Source organism: Rhincodon typus, chromosome 32, assembly GCF_021869965.1.
Source record: "Rhincodon typus isolate 14 chromosome 32, sRhiTyp1.1, whole genome shotgun sequence".
Lineage (NCBI taxonomy): Eukaryota > Metazoa > Chordata > Chondrichthyes > Orectolobiformes > Rhincodontidae > Rhincodon > Rhincodon typus.
The window spans coordinates 36,937,829-36,965,578 of NC_063363.1; the positions used below are offsets into that span (position 1 = coordinate 36,937,829).

General features: G+C 42.8%; 1 protein-coding gene across 1 annotated transcript in view; it reads left to right on the forward strand.

Moving 5' to 3' along the window:
* Positions 1-1,019: 1,019 nt before the first annotated feature.
* siae (sialic acid acetylesterase) overlaps positions 1,020-27,750 on the forward strand; it is a 57,442-nt gene continuing 30,711 nt past the window's right edge. Inside the window, exons 1-2 of the mRNA XM_048615451.1 lie at positions 1,020-1,200; positions 13,255-13,367. Of these exons, the coding sequence (XP_048471408.1) occupies positions 13,316-13,367 (52 nt within the window). The 5' untranslated portion in view covers positions 1,020-1,200; positions 13,255-13,315. The remainder of the gene's footprint in view (positions 1,201-13,254; positions 13,368-27,750) is intronic.

The following is a 27,750-nucleotide window of genomic DNA, read 5'->3' on the forward strand; positions in this document are numbered from 1 at the left end:
CTCTGCTCCTATGATGCTGCTTGGCCTGCTGTGTTCATCCAGCCCTGCACCTTGTTGTCTCCCTGTAAGAATGTTGGTGCCTCTCCAGTTTAGGTGAAACCTGTCCTTCTTGTCCAGGTCCCTCCTGCTGTGCAAGAAATCCCAAAGATCCAGATATCTAAAGCCCTCCCTCTTACATCACACTTTATCCATGCATTCAGCTGTATTATCTTCCTATTTCTGGCCTCACTAGCGCATGGCACAGACGTTATGCCAAAATTACAATCATAGAGGTGTTGCTTTTCAACTTTCTACCTAAAAGCCATACAGAGATGAATTGACAGCCCAAGATGGTATATTGCAGAAGGAAATAGTCATTATCTGGAAAGAGTTAAAAAGAGAGATACTAAAGTGCACAAAGAATTGAATAATGTCTGAGGAAGGCCAGAGATGTGCTATATTGGACAAATATAAGCAACACAATCAAGGATTGCATCAGCCAGATCAGTGTCAATAATGAATATTTAAGCAGGTTAGAGAGACAATTGCAGGAAATTACCATCTTGCCACAGTAAACTACTGTTCTGCCTGCTGGGAGGTGAACCAGTTGACTTCAATGACTATACTGCGATTGTTAAATGCCTAAAAGCATGCTTCAGCTGTTTTGGCATTCCTGATAACAGCCCTCAGTCCATGTGTGAACAACTCAGTTGTTTCATATGATTGGGAAATTCATCAACACATCATCTCCGCACCATCTGGTGTGCGTGTGCGCATCTACGGATTGGGGGAGAGGGGAGCGGGGCAGGGGGGGAGAGAGAATGGAGAGGTGGTGTTAGTGTTCCAGATTTCCAGCAGTTGTTGTTTAAAAAAAATTCCTGTTTTCACTTCTGTAAGGCCTAATTTGAAGGTTATACTCCCTTTGTCGGGTTTTCTGCAAGAGGAGAAGTTGTTTCTCTTTATTTGATGGTGGAATGGCTCAATGCTAATTTGAAAAAGGTAAGTTTGCTTCCTGCTTATCATTGTCTTCCTTTATTGAATCCTAGAGATTCTTGGAAATGGCAACTTCACCTCCTTCTCAGCTGTCTGTTGGTTATTTGGTCGATATCTTTATGATAAGTTACAGTATCCTATTGGTTTGGTGGAATCATGTTGGGCAGGAACTCCCATTGAGGCTTGGTCTTCCAAACGAGTCCTGCACAAATGTGGAATTTCTTTCAGGTAAGTTTACAATTTACCATCTTTTAATTGTATCTTGGTTTGCTATGTCCGCAGAACAATTAACAGCTGTCAGACTGTTCAAATGGATCAGAACAAGGGAGGCTATTGACCCAACTCTTCCTTGGACAGTAGACAGTATTGGATAGAATAAAGCAATGAGTCTGTCTTGCCTGTCCCAAGAATGTTGTTTGCACAATCATCCACTAATAAACCCTCAGTATGACCATACACCTCTTAACCAGCCAACTCTTGCAGGACTTGACCTATATCTTCTGCAGCAGTCCACTCAGCATCCCTGTAACATTTGATGCATCACTCATACAGCATCCAGCCTCCTCCTTCCACTACTCCCAAGCCATCACACCCGCAGCCCTCAACCCATCAACCACACATCTCTTAATCCAAGATTTAGCCCCAGTCTGTCATGCCTGCAGCACACAGACATCACCTCTGCAGCATCCAGCCCCTAGGATTGACTCGAGCAGCTCTTAACTTGTAACCCACTCATCAAGCAGCACCCAAATCATCAACCTAACCCAGTGGTCACGTAGCACTCAAGCTGCCCCCTGCGCGTCACTTGACCCCACACTGCGCCAATACAAATTTTTACACAGCACTTGTAGTGTAAAGTCTACAGCTGAAGAAAATAGAGAGTAAAAATGGAGTTTCATGGATGTGCAAACACACAGAAGCCACCTCCTTTATACAGAAATTTTCATTGAAGAAGGAAAAGAGCTGAAGAATTTTAAAGGGGTTGAAGGATCAGAGGAACCTAGATCCCACAATCAGATCTATGAAGCTCACAGAATAATTTGCTGTGAAAGAGACACCTGAAATCCAACATTTTACAAATGAAAGCTTAGTAGAAAGATAAGGAAGTAGTGTTACACCTTTATAAAACATAGAATAGAATCCCTACAGTGTGGAAACAGGCCCTTTGGCCCAACAAGTCCACACGGACCCACAGAGCATCCTACCCAGACCCATCCCTTTATAACCCACCTAAGCTACATATCCCTGAACACTACAGGCAATTTAGCATGGCTAATTCACCTAGCCTTCACACCTTTGGACTGTGGGAGGAAACCGGAGCACCCAGCGGAAACCCATGCAGACATGGGGAGAACGTGCAAACTCCACACAGTTGCCTGAGGGTGGAATTGAATGTGGGTCTCTGGTGCTGTGAAGCAGCAGTGCTAACCACTGAGCCACTGTGCTGCCCACTGGTTAGGCTCCAGCTGTAGTTTCCTGTTCTGTTCTGGGCATGTCACTTCGCACAGGCTAATGAGACCTTGGAGAGATTGCTGATGGTTTCATAGATGAAGAAACCCTTACAGTGGCTGAAGAATTGAGCTCAGGAGTCATACAACACCAGGTTATGGTCCAACAGGTTTATTTGAAATCACAAGCTTTCAGAGTGCTGCTTCTTCGTCACTTCACCTAACAAAGGAGCAACTCTCCGAAAGCTTGTGATTTCAAATAAACTTGTTGGACCATAACCTGGTGTCGTATGACTCCTGACCTTGTCCACCCCAGTCCAACACCAGCATCTCCACACCATGAAGAATTGAGAATCACAGAACACAACTCTAGATCTTTTGCCAATCACCTTAAAACTGTGTTTGAGAATTTTATTATAATCTGTAATACAGTGATGAAAGGGCAACGGAAAGTGATTCAGTTATAACTTGCAACAGGATTTAGGGAAATACCTGAAAATGAAATAATTTGCAGAACTGCGGGAAAAGGCATGAGAGTGAGAATAATTAGTAAACTCTATTTTAGCCAGTTGAAACAGGCATTCAGCCTGATTGTATGTTCTTTAAATGGCTTCAAGGCCACTTATATGCCTGCAGTAGAGTCGAGTGGAGCAAAGTACATTTTCGTAGGAAGAACATGGAGAAACTGTTTAATGTTAAGAGGATAGTTCTAAAACGGTGTGCAAGAACAGAGACCTGTTTGTATATGTACATAAGTCATGACAGGATAGGTTGCGGGCAGTTCATAAAGCACACAGTATCTTCGGCTTTATTAATAGGAGCATATAGTGCAAGAACAAAGAAGTTGTGTTTGACTTATATAAAACTCGAGTTCAGCATCAGCTCGTGCACCCAGTTCTAGGCACTGCACTTGGAGATAGGAAACTAAGGTGAGATTTGATTGAAGTATTCAAAATCATCAGAAGTTTGGTCAAAGTAAATAGGCAGAAACTCTTCCCACTTGTGAAATGATCAAGAATGAGAGAGCAGATTTAAACTCATAGAATCCCTACAGTGTGGAAACAGGCCATTTGGCCCAACAAGTCCACACCCCCCTCCGAAGAGCATCCCACCCAGACCTATTATCCTACCCCTGATTTCCCACGTCTAACCCACACATCGCTGGGCACTATGGGCAATTTAGCATGGCCAATTCACCTACACTGCACATCTTTGGACTGCGGGAGGAAACTAGAGCACCCGGAAGAAACCCACGCAGACACAGGGAGAATGTGCAAACTCCATACGCAGTCGTCTGAGGCTGGAATCAAACCTGGGTCCCTGGCGCTGTGAGGCAGCAATGCTAAGCACTGAGCCACCGTGCTGCAAACTAATTAGTAAAAATACAAAAGTGTTGTGAGGAAAAATTTCAGACAGCAACTGGTTAAAGTTTGAAATGTACATCTTGAGCCTGTGATGAAGGCAGATTCAACAAAAACGTTCAAAAGGAAATTGGACTGTTTTCTTAAAAGGAAGAATGCAGGATTATGGGTTAAATTTCACTTGGCAAATTGCTCATTGGAGTGCCAGGACAGACACGATGGATGGGCCAAATGGCCTCATCCTCTGAACATGAGAATTAGGTCCAGAAGCAGGCCACTTGGCCCTTTGAATCTGCTTTGCATTTAATAAAGTCATGGTTGATGTGATTTTAACTTCAACTATACATTCCTCCTATTCTTCCTATGCTTAGTAACCTTTCATCCGCTTGCTTATCAAGAGTCTATCTACCTTTACCTTAAAAAAATTCAAAGATTCTGCCTCTGCTGCCTTTTGAGGAAGAGTTCCAAAGGCAGTAAACCTTCTGAGAGAAAAATATATTCCTTACCTGTCTTGTTTAGATGACTCCTAATTTTCAAACAGTGATGTCTCATTCTAGATTCTCCCACTAGTGGAGATATCCTTTCTATATCCACTATGTAAAGTCCTCCCAGGATCTTATAAGTTTCTGTCAAGTCAGCTCTTATTGGTCTAATCTCCAATGGATATAAGCCTAATCCATCCAGCCTTTCATCATATGTCAAAGCACTCATTCCAGTTATTAGACTAGCAAACCTTCTCCGAGATGTCTGTAATGAATTTATATAGTTCCTTAAACAGGACGATCAATACTGTATGCAGGACTCCAAACATGGCCTCGTCAGTGCTCTGTACAACTGAAGCATAAATGCCTTCCTTGTGTATTCAAGTCCCCTTGCACGAGCAATAACATTCTGTTTGCTTTTCTACTGAACTTGCTGTACCCATATTAATCTTTTGCAATTCATGCACTTAGGTGTTCAGATTCTACTGCAGTTCAAGACTCTGTGATCTTTCACCGAACAAGGTTTTTTTTTACCTACTCTTTGAACATATCTTTTTGTAGTCACTTGTGTCCCTTTCACAACTTACTTTCCTCCCTATTTTTGTGTCATTAGCAAGTGTAGCAACATAAAGTGTTGAGCCCTAGCAGTGATCCATGTGGCAGATCACTTATTTTATCTTGCCAACCCTAAATTACCTAATTTATGTTTACTGTTACTTTTCCTGTTTACCAGACGATCTCCCATCAGTGTTAATTGCCCCCATATCATGAGCCTTTACTTTCTATAATAATCTTTGATGTAACACTTTATCACTTCTGAAAATCTAACTAGAGCATATTGCTTTTATTTACTGCACATCCAACTTCAAAGAAATCCAATAAATTGGTTACATACGATTTCCCTTTTACAAAGCCATATTGACTGTGTCTGATTACATTGAATGTATCTAAGATCCTAGTTATGATATGTTTAATAAGACCTTGCAGTGTTTTCCTTAAAAACATTCCAAGCTAACTGGCCTGTAGTTTCCGGATTTCTGTCTCCATCATTTTTTGAATAAAGGAGTTACGTTAACTACTTTCAAATCTAATGGAACCTTTCCCAGTTCCAGTAAATTTAGAAAAATTGAAATCAACACATCAACTACTTGACTGAGATAACAAGGTGTAGAGCTGGATGAACACAGCAGGCCAAGCAGCATCAGAGGAGCAGGAAAGCTGATGTTTCGGGCCTAGACCCTTCTTCAGCATCTGCAGTTCCTACTATCTCTGAAACTACTTGACTGACTATTTTTAAGTCCCTAGGATGAAAACCATCAGGACCCCTGGACATGTCAACCAATATTTGCTATTTGTTAAGTACTACTTCCCTGGTTATTGTAATTTTCTTGAGTTCCTCCATTGCCTCCCATCCAGAAAGCTGTCAATAGGGATATTACTTATATCCTATATGGTGTAGTTTGATGCAAAATAACAATTCAGTTTATTTGCTTTCACCTTACTTTCCATTATTATTTCCCAGTTGTGAAAAGTTTCCCAGTGTAGAAAGTTGTCAAAGGATACAGCAGGGTACAGATTTGTTGCAGATACAGGCAGAGAAATAGCAGATGGAGTTTAATCCGGCTAAGTCTGAAGTGCTGTACTTTGGGAGATCAAATGTTAAGGACAAGTATACAGTTAATGGCAAGACCCTGAACAGCAGTAACATACAGAGGGATCTTGGGGTTCGAGTCCATAGCTCCCTGAAAGTGGTCACGCAAATAGACAGGGTGGTAAAGAAGGCATATGGTATGGCCTCCTCTACACTGGTGAGACCAAGCGCAGACTCGGTGACCGATTTGCAGAACATCTGAGCTCTGTACACTATAGTCAACAACACCTTCCGGTTGCCTGGGTCACTAATGTCCTTTAGAGAAGGAAACTGCTATCCTTACCTGGTCTGGCCTACATGTGACTCCAGACCCACTGCAATGTGATTAACTCTTAACTGCCGTCTGGGCAATTAGGGAAGGGCAGTAAATTCTGGCCTTGCCAGTGATGACCTCATCCTGTGAATGAATACTGAATTTAATATGATTTTTTTGTCTGCTGCTATTAATTATTTTATACTTCTCATTTCTATGAGCTGCTTGTTTATACACTATTTCTTGCGTATAACTTGTGTCAGACAGACACAAAATTGGTCTCTGGCATTTCCTCATTGTCCATGATATTTTTTCATGTCTTTGCCCCCACATTTACGAAAGTTACCTCTTGCAAAGATGATGAAGGGTCTCGGCCCAAAATGTTGACTCTCCTGCTCCCCTGATGCTGCCTGACCTACTGTGCTTTTCCAGCCTCACACCTACAGACTCTGACTTCCAGCATCTGCAGTCCTTATTGTATCCAACTCAGTATTCTGTTCCCACTTTCTGCCTGTATCCTTTGATCTCCTTAGCCCTAAGTACTATATCTACCTCCTTCTTGAAATCATTGAATGTTTTGACCCCAAAACTGTCAGGCAGACTTTTACACAGATGGTGTTGCCTCTAACATTCCATTTGAACAGACAGCTGGAAAACTTAACAGTCTACCATACCCTTTCTGAAGAAGGGCCCAGACCCAAAACGTCAGCTTTCCTGCTCCTCTGATGCTGCCTGGCCTGCTGTGTTCATCCAGCTCTACACCTTGTTATCTCAGACTCCAGCATCGGCAGTTCCTACTGTCTCTCATAACGGTCTATAATGGTGGGATTCGAACCCAGGTCCCTACAACACTACCTGCATCTCTGGATTAACAGTCCCACAATATTACCACACAGCCATTCCTTCCCCTTAGGGATGGAGCTTGAAGGAACTTGGTGGTCCTTAAGACTTTAAGCTGACTTGATGGCCTGTGTTCTAGGATTCTGAAGGATGAAGCTGCAAAGATTGTGAATGCTCTGGTTCATGGTTTTCCCAAATTCCTCGAGCCCAGAACAGGCCTAGAGGTCTGGAAGTTAGCAAACATAACAACACTGTTCAAGTAACAGTTACTCTTACATCAGTTGTCCAAAAAAATGCGATAATCCAATGGTAGGAAATTCTTATCAATGCACATAAAACATGGTGGTACAAATTCTACATGGCTTTACAAAATGGGAATTATGTTTGACAAATCTATTAGAATTTTTTGAGAATGTAACTGGTATCTCGGTAAATGAGAACCAGTTGATACAGTATATGTGGATTTTCAAAAAGCATTCAATAAGGTGCCACAAAAGGTTAATATTCGAGATAAGTACTCATACAGTTGGGGGTAATATATTAGCATGGATAGGGCACTGGTTAACAGACAACAAGTAGAGAGAAGAGATAAATGATGCATGTTTAAATTGACAGGCTGTAAATTGTGGAATGCCACAACTTCAGCTATTTACAATCTATATCAATGACTTAGATAAGGATGGGAGTGGAGGGATTTTGCAGCTGGTGAAGTCAATGTTAAGGCCATTAGACTGTAAGCTGCCAAGGCAAAATATCAGGTGTTGTTCCTCCAATTTATGTTTGGCCTCACTCTGACAGCGGAAGAGGCTAAGGGTGGACATGTCATAAGGTGGTGGGCGGGGGAATTAAAATGGATGGCACAGGAAGGTCATATTGGTTGTTGTGTGCAGAGTGCAGATGCTCCATGCGCTGGTCCCCAAGTCTGCGTTTTGTCGCTCCGATATAGAGGAGACCACATTGGGAACAACAGATGCAATAGATAAGGTTGGATGAATAGCAGATGAAACGCTGCTGAATCTGGAAGGAATTGTTTGGGGCTTTGGACAGAAGTGAGAGGAGAGGTGTGGGAGCAGGTGTTGCACCTCTTGTGGTTGCAGGGGAAAATACTGGATGTGGTTGAGGATTTAGTGGTGAATGTAGAGCTGACAAGGGAGTCACGGAATGAACGATCCCTGTGAAAGAGGACTGGGGTGGGGAAGTAAAGTTTTTTTGGTAGTGGAGTCTGATTGTATGTGGCGAAAATGTCGGAGGAAGATGCATTGGATCCAGAAGTTGGGGTGGTACGTGACTATTAAGGAGACTCGATCTTTATTGCTGCTGGGGGGAGGGGCTTTGAGGGCAGAAGTGCGGGAAATGGAGGAGATTCGGTTGAGGGCTGGTGGGGAGTGTGGAGCGGACAAGGGAGTCACGGAGAGAGTGGTCCCTCTGGAAGGCAGATAAGGGTGGGGAGGGAAAGATGTCCTTGTAGTGGGGTCAGATTGCAGGTGGCGGAAGTGGCGGAGGATGATGCGTTGGCTGCGGAGGTTGGTGGGATGGTACGTGAGGGCGAGGGGGATTCTGTTTTTGTTGTTATTGCAGGGAGTGGGTATGAGGGATGAGTTGCAGGAAATGCGAGAGATGGGGTCGAAGGTGTTTTCGACCACTGTGTGGGGGAGGTTACAATCCTTGAAAAGGGAGTGGAATGCCTTATCACGGGAGCAGATGCGGCGGAGGTGAAGGAATTGGGATCAGTGGAGGGGGGCTGATTGGGCCAACGGAAAAGGAAGAAGCTGAGGGCTTTTAAGGCCTCTGTGTGGGGGATACAGGTGTTCAGGGACTGCATGTCCGTGATGCAGATGAAGTGATGGGGGCCAAAGACTTAAAAGTTTTGGAAAAGGTGGAGGGTGTGAGTTGTATCATGAATGTAAGTGGGGAGTTCCTGGAACAAACGGGAAAGAATGGAGTCAAGGTAGGAGGAGGTGAGCTTGGTGAGGCAGGAGCAGGCAGAGACAACGGGTCGAATGGGGCAATTGGGTTTATGGATTTTGGATAGGAGTTAGAAACAGGCGGTGCGGGGTTGGGAAACTATCATGTTGGAAGCTGTGGATGGGAGATTTCCTGAAGTGATGGGGTTGTTGATGGTCTGGGAGATGATGGCTTGGTGATCAGAGGTGGGATCATGATCAAGGCGATGGTACAAGGAGATGTCAGAGAGTTGGCGTGTAGCTTCAGCAATGTAGAGGTCATTACACCATACTACCACTGTGCCCCCTTGTAGGCAGATTTAGTAGTGAGGTTGGGGTTGGAGCGAAGGGAGCGGATGGCTGTGCGATCTGATGGGCAGAGGTTGGAGTAAGTGAGAGGGGTGGCGAGATCCAAGTGGTTGATGCCGCGGCGGCAGTTTGAGATGAAGAGGTTGAGGGAGGGTAGGAGGCCCGGAGGGGGTTGTCCAGGAGCATGGAGTTTGCTACAGGTGGGAGAAGGGGTCGTTAGGGTTTGGGTTGGATTCCCATTCTCTCCAACCTCTCACTTATTGCAACCTCTCCCCATTGGAGCACACAGCCCATACGCTGTTCCGAGCCTCGCAGTCCACGCGCTGTACCAGGGTTCACTGCTCTGGGGATTTGTGCTGATCCCTACCGTTGCTCAAGTATTCGCCTCCGGTGCTAAGGGGAGAGAAGAAGAGAAAATGAGAAAAAAAAAGGAAAAAGAAAAAGAACAGGCAGAGCAGAGGAGCTCCAGCAGGAGTGTCCTGCCCTGCCGCCATCTTGGTTTTCCGCCATCTTGGTTTAAAGAACAGTAATGGAAAGGGATCTGAGGTGTAGCAGTATCGTGAAGGTGCATGGTAGAAGTATTCTGAGGTGTGATGAGATTTAAGTATCTCAGCTTTTGTAAGAGATCTGTGAAACTTGAGGGAAGTGTGCGAAAAGAGAGAAAGTTAGAAGTTTCTGGAAATAGAGTATCAAGGATAAATAGAAGAAATGAAAGTGAATCATATTTGAGGGGGGAATGGATATTAAGAAGTCGTAAGAAGTTGAGAATAAGCAAGTAGTATGGAGGGTGGTTAATAAACATGCGGTCGTGAAGAGTGAACGAGTAGGCAGTAATTAATTGTAGGCAGTGTATCAGGGAATGACTATGAGCTGCTGTGTGAGAGAATGTAGGAAAGAAGAGGGAATCAGACAAAGCCTGGCAGTCAGCCAGGCAGTGGGACTTTGTATAAAAAGTCTCTAATGGTGATTTGGAGTTATAGAGTCATCGCATCATACAGCACAGAAACAGACTTTTGGTCTAATCTGTCCATGTCAACCATAATCCCAAACTAAACTAGCCCCACCTGCCTGCATTTGGCTCACATCCCTCCAAACATTTCATGAACTTATCTAAATGTCTTCTAAACATTGTAACTGGGCGTGCATCCACCACATTCTCTGGAAGTTCATTCCCCACACACAAACCAATCTCTGTGTAAAAAGAAATTGCCCCCCATGTCTTTTTTAAATCCTTCTCCTCTCACCTTAAAAATATGCTTCTCTAGTCATGAAATCCCCCATCCGAGGGAAAAGACACCTAGTATTCATCTTACCTATACCCTCTATGATGTTATAAACCACCATAAGGTCATATCTCAACCTTCTACACTCCAGTGAAAAAAGTCCCAGCCAATCCAGCCTCTCCTTATAACTCAATCCCTCCATTCCTGGCAACATCCTGGTAAATCTCTTCTGAACCCTCTCCAACTTAATAATATCCTTCCTATCAGGGTGACAAATACTGAACATAGTACTTGAGAAGAGGCCTCACCAATGTCCTGTGCAACCTCAATACAATGTTCCAACTCCTATTCTCAAATGTCTGAACAATGAAAGCAAGCATGTTAACACACCTTATTAACCAGCCCATCTATATGTGGTGCAAACTTCAAAGAATTATATACTTAAGCTTTTAGGTTTCTCTGTTCTACAACACTATCCAAGGACCAATTTTTAATTGTATAAGTTAAATCATTTATCTCTATTTTTGCTACTAGTTTATCTTGCTTATTGCAAATGTTTTAACATGATTTTGCATTGTTTATTTAATGGACTCTGCCGATGCACTGTTACTGTTTAAAAATTCTGCCCTTTCCCAAACACGTGGATGAAGGTAGAGCTGTGGATGTGGTATACATGGATTTAAGTAAGGCGTTTGATAAGATTCCCCATGGTAGGCTCATGCAGAAAGTAAGGAGGCATGGGATAGGGGGAAATGTGGCAGATTGGATTCAGAATTGGCTGACCCTCAGAAGACAAAGGGCGATAGTGGACGGAAAATATTCAACATGGTTTCAACATGGTGCTCAGTCATGAGTGGTGTACCACAAGGATCTGTTCTGGGTCCTCTTCTATTTGTGATTTTTGTAAATGATTTGGATGTAGGAGTGGAAGGGTGGATTAGTAAGTTCGCGGACGATACGAAGGTGGGTCGAGTTGTGGATAGTGCTGTTCTAGGTTACAAAGGGACATTGATAGGATGCAGAGCTGGGCTGAGAAGTGGCAGATGGAGTTTAACCCTGAAAAGTGTGAGGTGATTCATTTTGGAAGGACAAACTTGAAAGCAGAATACAGGGTTAACGGAAAGATTCTTGGCAGTGTGGAGGAGCAGAGGGATCTTGAAAGCTGCCACCCAGGTGGATAGAGTTGTTAAGAAGGCATATGGTATGGCATTAATAGAGGGATTGAGTTCAAGAGCCGTGAAGTTATGCTCCAGCTATACAAAAGTCTGGTTCAGCCACATCTGGACTATTGCGTTGGAAAAGGTGCAGAGGGGATTTACCAGGATGTTGCCTGGAATGGAGGGAAGGTCTTACGAGGAAAGGTTGAGAGAGCTAGGCTTTTCTCTTTAGAATGGCGAAGGATGAGAGGTGACTTGATAGAGGTGTACAAAATGACCAGAGGTATAGATAGAGTGGACAGCCAGAGAGTTTTTCCTAGGGTGGAGGTAGCTATTATGAGGGGGCATAGTTTTAAAGTGAGTGGAGGTATTTATAGGGGATACGTCAGAGGTAGGTTCTTTACTCAGAGAATGGTAGGGACGTGGAATGCATTGCTGGAGAGGGTAGTGGAGTCAGCCTCATTAGGGGCATTTAAGCAGCTATTAGATAGGCATATGGATGATAGTATAAGGTAACGGTGGAGGTTAGATAGACCTTAGGTTTAGACTAAAAGTCAGCACAACATCGTGGGCCGAAGGGCCTGTACTGTGCTGTACTGTCCTATGTTCTATATTCCCGTCTTGCTATGCTTGGCTTTACCTAAGGAACCACGTTTTGTATGGCCTTAAATCCTTGGATTTCTAAAATTCCCTCCATCTGAAACTGTTGCCCCCGTTCTTTACTTTTACTTTCTAAACTGACTATAGTCTTGGTTATAATGTTGCCAAGACACTGCTCCCAACGTAGTTAAAATAGAGCCCACTCTTCAGGTAACAGCTTCCTGAGTACTCAGAGATAGTAAGAACTGCCGATGCTGGAGTCTGATACAACACAGTGTGGAGCTGGAGGAAAACAGCAGGCCGGGCAGCATCAGAGGAGCTTCCTGAGTACTGGTGTCAGTGACACGTGAACCAAAACCCACAACATTCTTTGAGCCACAAGTTTAGTTTGTCACTCTGCTTCCTTCATTGCCATTCAGGACATCACTCAGGTAACAGTCACGAGATGATTACCTTTAAGTTCCTGCATTTTATTTTGGACTTGAAGGTGTTTGAAGAGCTGGCTGACATTTAGGTATCAGAATTTGCTCATGGGCAGAGAGGAAAATGTAATCTTCTGAATGTACACAAATGATACAGACTACATCAGGAATTAAAGCTGACATAACCTCCCATCCCATCATTTATGATTTTAATACATGTCCTTGATTTCAGTACGCAAATTAAATTGAGTACATTGTAGATAATGGCAATAGGCATGAGCTCTGATCACTGAGTCACACCTTGTCGGGTTTTGTGGCTAATTGGCATTGCCAGAAAACTCAATTCGGAAACTTTGATTTCTCAACTTTGAAATAAATCAGTGTACCTCACAGGGGAAATCAGATATTGGTCAAGAAATTCAGCAGAGATGGGAAGTCGTCAGCTGGTGCTAGTTTAATATTTGGTTAGATTACTATTTAGCGTTTACTTGTTTATTTTGAACAGTTTAAGATGCTTAAATTGCTTCTTGCAGATTATTTTGATTCTGTTGTGTATGTATTATATGTTTGGTGACTTGTCTGTTTCATTTCAGTATTGGCAGTCAAATATTTGAAAAAAATGGTCCCCATCAATATACTGTTTTGTGGAATGCAATGATATACCCTCTACGTAAAATGGCAATCACAGGAACCATCTGGTATCAAGGTGAGACATCTTTTACACCAGAACCAGTCATAGTTGGATACTGCACTTCATCTGCTGGCCTCTGTCAATGGCAAGGAGCATTTCTGAATCTCTAGCTAGACTTATCTTCCCGTTTAATAAATAACTCCACATAAGTAGGGGAATTGTTGACCTTGTGTCACTAATGGAAACCTGTATTTGGGCTTCACTTTAGTGCTGTAATGATCTAGGATAATAGTAATATAGGACAGGATGGAGAACTAAATATTTAAATTGGAATTTGAGAGCCCATAGAAGTGGGAAAGTAGTGTGCGTAGTAACTTAACTAGATGGGATATTAAAATTTGATTTCCAGATGGTGGGTTGCGATGCAGATATGAAAATAGTGGCATGCTGAAAGTTACGCTTGGTTGTAGTAGGTTTGGACTTCTAATCTATTTGCGTATCATGAATACTCAACTTGGAACAGTTTTTGATAGAGTCAATGCCACTTGCTTCACAATTGTTTAAAGGTGGCATGCACTAGGTGGCTCTATACAGTTGTGATTATGATAAGCAGGTCTCCATATTGAACTGTTGCACAAGGTAGTGAGTGGGGAAAGGTTGGTGTTCAGTTGCAGGGATCTATGGTAGAGGGAAGGACTGAGAGTACTGGGTATGGTGGTCCTGTAAGGGGATGGGTAGATCAAGCAGAGATTGGAAGACTGATGAAGGGTTTAAAGGGTGAGTCCATGCAATCGGGGTTGAATTGAAGTACTGTATGATAAGAGGATTTAATGAAAATGGGAAGCTCTCCTGAGTATGGGTTCAGGTGTAGAGTCAGGATTGGGTAGTGGAAGGTCTCTTGACATGGTTCACATGACCAAACAAAAGCTTGAAGCTGGATAATGGGCTGGATAATTAGAGTAGTAATTTTGATGGTCAAAGATGTATGCACCTGTGGGGAAGACAACATGTGTGGGGAATTGGTAATGTGGTCTGGTGTAGGTTCAAGCATAACAAAGGTGATGGGAAAGGTTGTTTTGGGTAATTATGGGTGATGGGGGCAATGTGAGGGTGATGGAGAGTGTAGAAGGCATATGATCAGGTTTCAAATGGAACACACACCATTGTTTGTGGCTCCCTGAAAACATGCAGAATTGCTTCTGCTAGTTTCCCCAACACTGAGGTTAGACTGACTGGCCTATACTTTCCTGATTTTTCCCTTGCTTCCTTCTTGAATAATGGTAGCATGTTAGTTGTTCTCCAGCACCTCCCCTGTGGCCAGAGAGGAAATGAAAATTTTTGCAAACGATGCTATGTTAGTATTTATATTTTTTAAAATGTACTTTTTCCAGGAGCACAGCTAGATGAAACCCTGACATCAGTTGAAGTACAGGTAGCCTGCTTAGTATCATGCCTGTTGCCTTGGATGATTTTGTAGGTGCCCTATGGACGCATGGGACATTGACCGCTCCAACCTTCGGGGGTCTTCTGTTTGGGGGTGTTTCCCTTTGCCTCTATAGCTGGAGTGGTGGGCAAGAATGGAAGATACCACTAACCCTGGGAGGAAGGTCCTGGGGTAGATGGTATGTGCTTCTTCACTATCAGTGTGCAAAATGACATCTCTGTGTCTTCCTGAGAGGGATAGATTTCCTGAAGCGGCCTTGGTCCCTTCTTTAGTCCAGCCACTGCCACACTGAGGATGTAGCTAGATCAATAGAATGAAGGTCTGAGTGCAGATAATTGAAATGGCTCTGTAGGGCAGTCACCATCCTAACCATGGGTGAAACAATGCTGCCAAATGTGGCTGGACCCATGGTCTGATTAGGCTGTTCCACACCACGTTTAAGGCTGTGCGTAACCCATAGCATCACTTCCTTATGTTCTCCTATCCTTTGCTGCATACCCGGCAAGCTTCAGAGGCTGTGACTACAGCAGTTAGAAAAAATATTACTGGAATGGTTAAAAGGATCAGGGAATAGAGGTGAGAGGAAGACCTTGGACAAAGTCACCAGAACCTAAAAAGCAAGAGAAAATAAAATCTGGAGATAGTCACCGAAACCTAAAGGAGCCGGAGAGGGGCAGCAGATAAAAGATTAACAGTGGGAGGAAAAGAGAAAAATATCTGACTGATATCACAGGGAAGTCGTGAGTTGATTAGTTGTTTAGCAACTGCTGGTAGGGACTGTATTTCAACTCCAGTAATTTTGAAATAGATGAATTTCTAAACTAGCATAGGGAATGTAAGAATTTATAAGCATAAGGAGAGAGCTGATTTGATAGTACAAAAGTAAGGTGAAAGTAACTATAGTTACAATAAGTAACTTAATTTAAGGTATGAAAACCGAAAGAACTGCGGATGTTGTAAATCACGAACAAAAACGGAAGTTGCTGGAAAAGCTCAGCAGATCTGGCAGCATCTGTGAAAGAAAGAATAGAGTTAACATTTCGGGTCCGGTGACCCTTCGTCAGAACTCAGACCCTTCTGAGGAAGTGCCACTGGACCCGAAACATTAACTCTGTTTTTTCTTTCACAGATGCTGCTAGACCTGCTGAGCTTTTCCAGCAACTTTGTTTTTGTTCTTAATTTATGGTATATCAGGGCAGCTCAGCCTAATGGAATGCCTGTCCTGAGGCATAAGAGTTGCTATCGGGTCTTCTTATATAACTAGATGAGCCCTTGTGCATGAAATCAGCTGTATAAGCTTGAGCTGCAAGTTTGAGCTCAAGCAGTGTCTAGAGTCTAAGGGTGTGAGGCAGAGAACTATGTGGATAGCATGTTCATAGAGGTGGCCGTACCACATGTTAGGCACATGTAGGCAGCTAGGGAATGGGTGGACACCAGGAGAAGTAGTGTAAAAGTCCCAAATTGTCCAGCTCAGTAGCCAATTTTCTGCACTGGATATTGTTGGGGTGTAATGGGTCCTTGGTGGAGTCCCACAACAGCCAAGCCAATGGCACCATGAGTAGCCCAGCTGACTGGAGGGGAGGAAACAGAATGAAAATGTTACACTGATGGGGAGTTGGTTAGGGAATAGTACAAGAGTTTATTAAGCCATGGGCATGACTCCAAGATGGTGTGTTGGCTCCCAGGTGCTGGTGTCAAGGATGCCACAGAATGGTTATCACTTTCATGGTGAGGGTGAACAGCCAAAGGTCCTGGTCCACATTGATGGAAGTACACGTATAAGAAGATGCGTGAGGTCCTGCAATTAGAACTTAGGGGGCCAGGTAGAAAATTAACAAGCAGACCTCTAAAGTCATAATCAGAATTTCTCCCAGTGTCACATGCAGGTACTATAGAAATAGGCAGATAAGATACTTGAACGTGTGGCTGGAACTATGGTGCAAGAGGGATAGCTTTAGATTCCTGGGACATTGGGACTGGTTTGGCCTCTGGGACTTTGACGACTTTATCTTTACCTGGGGAGGTAGCATAGATTCAAAGTGATGTGCAAAAGAAGCAAGGGTGTTGGGAAGTAAAACTTTTCAAAAGTGAGTAGTTAGGGTTTGTAATGCACAGCCTGGAAATGTGATGGAGACAGGTTGAGTTGAAGCATTCAAAAGGGCATTGGATGATTATTTGGATAGAAATTGTGTTCAAGGATATCGAGAAAAAGGCAGGTGATTGGCACTATGCCAGGTGATGCTTGTTTGCAATGTTGGTGCATGCGTGATGGGTGAAAACATACTGCATCGTAACAATTCTGTGAAATGTGATAGAGGGAGGTTCAATTGGGACATTCAAGAGGACATTGATGGTTTTTTAGATAGTAATAATGTGCATGGATATGGGGAAAAGGCAGGGAATTGGCATTAAACCAAAATGGCATAGAGCTGCTGAAAACACAAAAGGCTAAATAGCTTCCTTCTTCACCATAGCAGTTCTGTGATTTCTGCTGCACGGTTAGATTGGAGAAGCTGGGGCTGTTCTGCTTGGAAGAAAGTAGGTTAAAGGGAGGTTTGATAGAGGTGTACAAGATTATGATGGACTTGGATTAAGTCAACAAAAAAAAGACTGTTTCCATGAACTGATAGTTATGGTTTTGAGAATGAGGTCTAGGGAAATTTGGGAACAAATTTTTTATGCAGCAGATGATAATAACCTGGGACTCATGAGGATGGTGAAAGTGGAGACAATAAAAGATTTCAAAGGAAGTTAGATGGGCTCTTTAGGGAAAATAAACTTCCACCTCTACAGGATAGAGTAGGTGTCTAGTATTGACTGGAGTGCTGTTCAGAAATCCACTATGAACTCAATGGCCCCCTTCAGCTTTATGACTCTATAAGCTATACACCATCCTGATTTGTAACTAAATAATCGTTTCTGTCTTTCATTGAGTTAAAGACCTGGAACTCCCTTCCTAAGTGCACTGTGAATGTACTTACAGTAGTGGTTAAAGAAAGCAGCTGATCACCACCCTTCTCAATGTCAATTAATGATGGGCAATAAATGCTGATCTTGTCAGTGACGTTGACAGCCAGGAAGACATGAAAACTAGAAAATAACATTGAATGAGATTGCATATCGTTGAGAAGGATCAACTTAGGTGAAGGAAAAGAGGGAAGTGGCTTTTACATAAGGACAGCATGAAGGTACATATATGTTTTTAAGTAATTTGAACTTGTTACCAACCAGTACATTAAAGTGTTTATTGTCACATAGAAACTAATGCCTAGGCAGTAATTTACAGTTCTAAAATCATAGATCATCTGCAACATATCTTCAAAGAGTCATATGAATTGTTTATTTCCTCTTGTTCAGCTTCTTTAATTTATTGTCAGGCTCCACCAAGCATTAACTTCTGCTGTCACAAGATAAGGTGCCATCTTCTTGTCTTGTACTCTGCTTAATTGACCAAATCCTCCTTTAATCCCTCCAAGTATTGGCCATCTGACACAATAAGGCCAATGATTTCGATCCACACCAATCTAAGCGCTGCATTTCCTACTTACTTTGCAAATGTAAACACCTTGTGTTGAGCTTTCTACAGGTATTTCCTGTGAGGGCATTCTTCATTTTCTTAACTATCTCTGAACTGAACAATTAACTCCCATTGTTACATTTATTATTTGATCTTTTAGAAACAATAGCAATTGCTGACGTTGCCGACAAGCTTCAGTTACTATTCATGGGTTATGATCTACTAAGAACCATCTTGTTTTGGCAAAAGGGTCTGCTCAGTATATACAGCTTAGGCTTTAGAATTAGTTAAATCACTACATAAAAACTTTTGAGTTGAATATTTTAAAAATTTACTTTGATTAAGAGGAAGACAAAATATTTATAACATAGCAAATGAGTCATTAAAACATTTACTAATGAATTCATGAAAATCTCATTCAACATATAAAGGCAAGCACAAGTCTTACCACATCATGTGACAATCATCTCAATTTGGTTAATACCAGGAAATGTCAGATTTCTAGCTTTGCTTTCCTTCTGATACTTTTTGCTCAACAATCCCAACTTTACTTGGAATTGCACTAACAATCAATTTAAGATTGTCAGTCAAGCTTGCAATATAGTTTACTTATACCAAACAAAAGCTTAGGGTCAACCATTTCCTGGTCCACTCCCCATGGTGATGCCCTGAGCAATCCAAGTTGGCTGACCTGGTTCAAATTTAAACAAAAGCTGGGCAGATAACTGTTCCCTGGTGGTTTCTCCATGGCAACACCTCAACCAATGAGAGTTTACTTGCTGTCAGGCTGTCTTCACATGCAGTTTAAATTGTTGTTCCCTTTGAGGTTTGGTACTGCATTCTGTCCCAGTAAGTGCAAGGCAAAAAGTTCGAAGTACACTGCAGTGATTGGAACAAGGTCAGCCAAGTGGGCCTCATAGAATATGAGTTCCCTAATTGGGGCCGTTAACTTGGTCCAGTCAGCGGGTCCTGGCTGACCGATATAAGCAGGAGTGTCAGGAGTTCTGCTCACTTGGGGAGCCGGCTCTGATCCAGCTGTGTCAGTATCATGTACTATGCACGTGTAAACAAAGGGTGACTTGGCGATGTGTTACTAGCCTTAGTGGAGTTATTTCAGTGGTGACCAGAGAAAAGCACGCCCCGAAAAGATTCGCTTGCAACAGTTGTCTTTGAGTTTGGGTAAGCATTTCTGGCATCATGCCACTATTTGGGAAGCTTGACATGTTTGATCCTGCTGTCAAAGACTGGGCCCAGTTTGTGGAAAGAATGCATTATGTTTTCCGGGCAAATGACGGTAGGACAGATAAAAAGCAACAAGCAATTCTCCTGCCAGCATGTGACCTGCAGTCATTTTGCTTATTTGGAGCATAACTTTCCCTGAGGCATCAGACACTAAAACCTTTCAAGAGTTGACAGATTTAGTTAAGGAATATTACAACTCCAAGCCTCCTCTAATTCTGAGATGCTGTCAGTTTTACTTGACACTTCGAGAACCAGGAGAGTTCATATTGGGATTTTTGATGAAGTTAAGATGACTGGCAGAGGCATGTGATTTTGGTTTAACCCTAAGTGAGATGCTGAGAGATCATTTGGTATGTGGGGCCATCCAAAAGTGCCTACTAGCTGAAGCCCAATTGGACTTTAGACAGGCAGTACAACTGGATTTGTCGTTAGAAAATGCGGCTAGTGGAGGTTATGAGTTATAGGGTATTCTGACAGAAATGGACACCCTCACCAGGCTGACTGAGCTTGGGGAGCACCACTTGAGCGAAGGCAATTGCATAGCCTCACTCAGGACCTATCCTAAAAAGTGGGACTCTAGGTCAGCCCACATCAAAGCCTCAAAACAAAACCAAATCTTGGCCAAATGGTTAAAATTTTCTTGAGGATCCGGGCTGGCAGGCCATTATAGTTGCTGCTGGTGTGTGGACTTGAGACAGCAGAAGAGTCCCACTCGACCTAAATTGAGTAAAATAACTCATAGGTTGGTATCTAGGAGAGTGCACACCATGGAAAGTCCACCTACATCCGGTTTGTAACAGTTAACTTGCTTAAAAACATCCAAATCAGAACTATCCAACATAAATGTCTGGTTAAATGGTCACACAGTTCTAATGGAGGTCAATACCAGTGTGTCTATATTAGTGATTTCAGACCAGGCTTTACCAAAATTTGCTGTGGAATCCAACTCTTAAGTTTGCTTAAGACATTGGCTGAGAACCTATACCTGGGAACCCCTACAAATTAAGGATACAACTTTGGGTCTGGTCTCGTATGAGAAGCAGCTGGTTCAGTTACCACCGGTTATAATAAAAGGCTCGGGCCCAAGCTTGATGGGACGAAATTGGTTGAGGAAGCTTCAACTTTATTTGGTCAACATTTTTCGATTAGAAAATGACTGCCTGAGTGAAGTCCTAATTAAATACCCAGAGGTTTTTTTGGAACCTCTAGGGACTATCAGTGGAGCCAAGGCTGCCTTATATGTTGTCCAACAAACAATTTGACAATTGTGCATGGCCCTCCCAGTGCCAGTTGCCTTACATGGAAAAAGTAGATGCAGAAATCAGGAGGTTGGAATATGAAGGAATCAGCAAACCAGTACAGTTTGTGGAATGGACAGCACCAGTCGTACCAATTGTGAAGCCCGATAGATTAGTTCAATTTTGTGGGGATTTCAAACAAATGGTGAACTGCTTTTCACAGCTGGATAAATACCCAATCTCTCACATAGAGAACCTACGTGCAAAACTGGCAGGGCCCAAGTGCCAAATGCCATTGAGCTGCCTCCCATTGACGGACACACCACCTGTGGTGCTGCCACTAGAAGAGTCTGTTCTGCTTTTAAACTTTCTGGATCCCTTCTGGTCACTGTTGACAATATCAGACAGTGGACACAAAAAGATTCCATCCTGGCAAAACTAAAACAGCTGGTGGTGATGGGGGAAACAAAACGCCCATCACGACCAGAATTGAAACCTTTCTGGATCCGGTGAGACCAGAAGTAAACCTGCCGTCAATATGCCATCCCCACCAGGGATGGCATATTGATGGCATATTATAATGGGGATCAAGAATGATTGTCCCAAGCAATGGTCATCACCAGTTACTGGCTGAACTCCAGGGTCATCCAGAGGTGTCCAAAATGGAGATGTTAGCAAGGAGTTGTGTTTGGTGGCCAGGATTGGATGCTGACATAGCTGCATTGGTGAGGCAATGCCCAGAGTGCCAACAAGGGCAAAACTGACTACCAGCAGCTCCCCCACATTCGTGGAAATGGCCGAGTTAACTCTGGACTCGGTTACACATCGACAATGCCAGTCCTTCCATGGGCTGTATGTTTTTAGTCATTGTGGATGCCCATTCCGAATTGTTAGACATGCATAGAGTTCATTCGTCAAACATGGGGAGGATGATTATAAAGTTGTGAGTATCTTTTGCAATACACGGACTCCTGGCGGTGTTGGTCACGGACAACGGGCCATAATTCACCAGCAGGGATTTTAAGTACTTCATCAAGTCAAATGGCATTTAGCATGTTTGGACAGCTCCATACCATCCATCATTCAGTGGTCTGGCAGGAAGAGCAGTCCAAACTTTGAAGGCAGGTTTAAGGAAACAGTCTACAGCGTCACTCGACACCAACTGTCCCTGTTCCTGTTGATTATAGGACCACCCATCCAGCAACTATGGGGACAGCTCCAGCAGAGTTGCTAATGGATGATACGGCATCAGGAATGCCAAAGCTAGACAGAAAACTCCACTAAACGAGAGAGGCAGTTTACTTCAGGAGACGAGTTTTGGTGTTGAAACCATGGAAATGGCCCTGCATGGGTAAGAGACATGGTTGATGCAAGATCAGATCCCATGACGTACAAAGTTCGGGTAGTAGAGGTCCTTCACAGGCACATGGACCACATGAAAGCTGCAACCTTGCAAACAGGGCAAGAACAAAACATACCGAGCCTCTCAGAGCATCTATCAAGGCTGTCAGAACTGGTGGGAGCATCAAGGAAACCTCTGAGAACGAGATAGACATGACCGATGTCACACCTCAGTGCCATTACTGCTGAAGATGATGAGTTTTGGCCGAGATGTTCCAGGCACAAGAGATGCCACCACTATCCAAGGCAGAGTCAGACCTACCAGATCTGGTGCAAAAATGTCCACGGAGAAGGTACAGAGAAAAAGAATGGGTCTGCATCCCAGCACTTAGATGGGTAGGGATGTAGTGATTGGTACAAGGTCAGCCAGTGGACCTTATAGAATATGAGTTTTCTGCTTGGGGCTGTTAACCTGATCCAATCAGGGAGTCTTGTTTGAGAAATATAAAGAGGAGTGTCAAGGGTTCTGCTCAATTTGGGAGATAGCTCTGAGCTAGCTGAGTCAGTGTCATGTAGTATGCATGTGTATATAAAGGGATACCTGCCTTCGTGGAATTATTTCAAGCACGACTTTGTTTTCAACAATACATAAACTTAGTTTACATTTGAGATATCTTTTTACACCTTGTTCGAAACCAGAGTTCAGTCTTGCATATCTTTAACAAATACTTCTACTAAAAATTGAGAAGTTAAAAAATGCCAATCTTTTCCAATTCCTGACATTTACAGTTTTTTTTAGAATTTTCTGCATTAAATTAATAAAAACTATTTGCTCTGTTGATCAAGTGTTTCATTCAATATCACACAGAACATATCATGTCTGCTGGTACAATTCGATGGGCCAAATGACATCCTTCCACACTGTAGGGATTCTATGAATAAGCGTGATGCTTCTGCATAAATCTTATCCAGAGACCAAATCCTCATCCTTGGGCATTGACTAGCAATATTTACTACCTTCCACCATTTCTGCTTTCTCAAAATAGCTCTGCCTCTTTCTGTGACAGCATTATTTTGTACAACAGTGACTATAAGCAACCCTTCTTGGAGAATTCATTGCGGTTAAGGGTGACTTGTTTGTGTTGCCGTTTGATGGGTTGTGAGATACCTGATAAGTCCAGTGTGTAATCTGAAGACAAGAAGACTCTTGTTTTGGGTAAAATGTTTGGGAAGGTATGTTCTGAAGAACAGTCACTGGATTCGTAGGATATATAAAGTGCAGAAAAGGGCCTTCGACCCATTGAATCTGCACAACATAACTACCACTAAAAGTATGCTAATCCCAATTACTCGCCTTGAATATTTGAAGTAATCATCCAATTTTTTTTGAAAGTTGTTAGATTCCCTTCCACTACTACCTTTCCAGGCAGTGCATTCCAGATTCTCACCATCCATTGAGTGAAAAAGTTTTTTTTTCCGGAATCCGCTCTGAATCTCCTGCCCCTTGCAGTAAAACTGTGCCCTCTCATGATTGACCCCTTAATCAAGGGGAACAGCTACTCTCTATTCACCCTGTCCGTACTCCTCATAATCTTATATAGCTCAATTTCATCCTCACTCAGTGTTCTCTGCTCTAAAGAAAACAATCCAGGCCTTTCTAGTCTCTCCTTACAGCTCAATTTCTCTATCCTGGTGAACGTCCTCTGTATCCCTTCTTGTGCTATCATATCCTTCCTATAGTGAGGTGACCAGAACTGCACACCGTACTCAGTTGCGGCTTGACCAACTCTGTACAACTCCAACATTATTCTCTTGCTCTTATACCCTATACCACGACTGATGAAAGCAAGTGTCCTATATGCCTTCTTAACTATCCTATTCACGTGCTTTGCCAACTTCAGTAATCTGTGAATAATTACCCAAAAATCCCTCTGTTCCTCTAAGCTACCCAGTGTCCTGCCATTCATTTAATATTCCCTCATCTTATTTCTTTTTCCAAAGTGCATCACCTTGCACTTACCAGGGTTATATACCATTTGCCAATGGTCTGCCCATCTGACCAACCTATCTATATCTTCCTGTAACCAACAATTGTCTTCTTCGCTGTTAGCCACTCTACTCATTTGGTGTCATCTACAAATTTACTTAACATTCCCCCCACATTTTCATCTATATCATATATGCATGTAGCAAACAACGAGGGTCTCAGTACTGATCCTCGCGGTACACCTCTGGAGCCCAGCCTCCAGTCACTTGAACAACTTTCTTCTGCTATCCTTTCTGCCCTATTACTGAGCCAGTTTCTGATCCATCTTGCCAAGTTTCCCTGAATTCCATATGCTTTAATCTTCTTAATCAGGCTCCAATGTGGGACCTTGTCAAAAGTTTTGCTAAAATCCATATAAACTACATTAATTGAACTTCACACATCCACACACTTGATCACATTTTCAGAAGATTCTAATTTGTTAGATATGACTTCCCTCTGACAAAGCCATGCTGACTATCCCCAATTAACCCATGCCTTTCCAAGTGGGTATTAATTCACTCATTCAGAATTTTCTTCAATTGTTTCCTTACCACTGATGTGCAACTCACTGGTCTGTAATTTCCTGTTTCATCTCTACCACTCCTCTTAAAAAGCGAAGCCATCTTAACCATTCTTCAGTCCTGTGGCACTTCCCCTGTGACCAGAGAGGAATTAAAAATTTATGTGAGAGCGCCTACAATTTCCTGCTTTGCCTCATACAGCAGCCTGGGATGCAGTTCATCTGGGCCAGGCGATTTGTTTGTATTTAAACCAGACAGGGCCTCCAATACCTCCCCGTTTCCTATGTCAAACCCTTTTCCTGAATTCCATACCTACATTCTCCTTTCTAGAGTGAAGACGAAAGACATGTATTCATTCATCACCTTTCCAATATCCTGCAGCTTCACACACACATTGCTCCCTTGGTCCCTGATGGGCCTTGCTCTTTCCCTGGTTAGCCTCTTCCCTTTAATGTATTTATAAAATATCTTAGGATTCTCTGGAATACTGTTTACAAGTCCTTTCTTATGCTGCCTCTTCGCTCTTCTAATTGCTTTCTTAACTTCCCTCCTGCACCTCCTGTATTCCTCTAGGCCCTTTGCTGCCTTTGGACTTGCTATCAGCATTACTGTTCTCCATCCAGTCTTGACTTGTACTAGACATCCAGGGTTCTCTGAACTTACTGCTCCTACATTTCCCTCTAAAGGATACATGCTGGACCTGTACTCTCCCCAGCTCCTTTTTGAATGCCCCCCATTGCTCTGCTGTAGATGTATCTGCAAAGAGCTGTTTGCAGTCTGCTGTGGCCAGATCCTGCTTTATTTTAATAAAATTTGCTTTTCCCAATCCAAAGTTGTCTTTTGTAGACCATCCTTTTCCTTGTCCAGAACAAATTTGAACCATACTGTGTTGTCGCTATTGCCTAAATGTTCCTCCACTGTCACCTCAAACATTTGTCTGGCTTCTTTCCCCAGAATCAGCATCGTGCCATCCCTTGTTGGGCCTTTAATATATTGGTACAAAAAAACCCCTTGGATATATTTCAAGAAGTCCTATACCTTTAAACCTAAGGGTCATACTGTGACAATCCCAATTTAAGTTTGGAAAGTTGAAATCCCCGAGTATAAATGCCTCATTATTACTGTTACAGACCTCTGTGAACTGTCTACATATAAGCTCCTCTATTTCTTGCTGAAGCTTTGGGGGCCTATGATACACTCCCAGTAAAGCTGTTGCCGTATAAACACCAGGTCCAATCCGCGCGATGCTAGATTTATAGGCTTACCCCCTGACCCCAGTTATTCTGACACCTGCTGGCTACTGCTGCTGTTCTGAGCTAAGTGCCCTGTACAGACATGAAATGTTAGCTCTGGTTTCTCTTCACAGATGCTGCCAGATCTGCTCAGTCTCTCCAGCAATTTCTGTTTTTGTTTGGGAATGTAGTGTTTGGAGGTCGTGCACTCCTTCCAATGCCTTAGCGACACCTGTGCACCTTATGTATGGTGCCTTCCCAAATGATCCTTTCCATTCTGGTGGTCACAAAGCAGGATTTCCAATGGGTTTGATCCTTCAGGGATTCTTTGAGCATATTCCTAAAGTTTTACCTCTGTCCATGCTCATGCTGTGCTGAGCATTTACTTTGGGAGTACGGTGTGAAGAGAATGAACAACATATCCTGTGCAGCTGAGCTGGTTTTGAATGATTAGTACTTGGGCAAATTAATTTGGGAGAGGATGCTACAAATGGACTAAGCTGTTTGCCACTAGATTTACAATCTCTCTTAGGAAGGGACTTCTCTTGTGATTTAAGGACCTGCTGTGAGTTTTCTAAATTGCCAAAGCATATAGATGCATGGGGATCACTGCTGCCCAGTAAGCCATGACTTTCGTCTTTTATTTAAAATCTTTGATTGACAAAATTATGGCTTTGACTCAGAATTTCTCAACTGTATTCCTCAATATTCTGTCTTTCTTGGTCTCATCATAAACCTGGCATGGAGTAAAGTTGAAAAAGCCATTTGATAGTTGAAAGGCAATAAATCCCCCAGAGAAGATGGAATCCCGGTTGAAATTCTAAAACCCTTACTTGCCCACAGCTGCACATCTTCATGTCTCTCATCTTGGAACAAGAACAGTTGCCGGGGATTTCAGAGACATTGTGGCCGCTTCAATATTCAAGAAGGGAGTTAAGTCTGATTGCGGTAACTACAATGAGTCTTCTTGTTGTCTGTCACAATGAAGATCATTAAAAGGAGCCTCCTTAACTGCTTGCTCCCAATGACCATCAAACCCTTTCCAGAGTCACATCGCAGTTTTCATCTATCGAGGGACACCACAGACGTGAACGTCGATACATTCAAGAAAAGTACAAGGAACATCAATAACTACTGCACATGACCTCTTAGAAGCCACTTAATCAACCTCAAAAGCATATGGAGATACTGTTCCAAACTCCGTCACAATTCTCCACCTACTCCTTGATGTAAGGTAAGCTGTGTTCCTCAGCAATGGAACCACAAATTTCTGTGGAAATTGGGGTCGAACAGGCACCAACTTTGAACCAACTCTCCTCCATTTCCCTCACCACATTAACTGCACCTCACTTCCAGTAAATTACCCATAGACATGGAGATAATCTACAGAACATTCTCGATACTATTTAATCTGTGCCTTCAATCCAAAATCAAAACCACTCCATCCTCAGCCATAGAGTTTCGTCATGTCGATAATGCATTTTTTCATTTAGAAACCAAACTCCAGTGTCATTGGTTTTTTCTCCAAATACTTGAGAAAATGGGCCTTTTACTAAGACCCTCTTGCACCAGCTCCAGCAGCAAAAGACCTCCATCTTCATTAAGATCAATAGCGAGATTTAGGAAAATGTGTACCATTTTCTGTAATTGGAAGCTTTCACCAAAGGTAAGCATTGGTGACAAAATTCTACAAAAAATATTTACATTACAGCTTGGTGGCTCAGTGACACTTGGACACATTTCTTCTGTTTCATTTCAGTCTTGCATTTGATAACTTCTTCAAAGTAGACAAATATTTTTTTCGAGATAGCAAGAACTGCAGATGTTGGAGTCAGAGATAACAAAGTGTGGAGCTGGAGGAACACAGCAGGCCAGGCAGCATCAGAGGAATAAG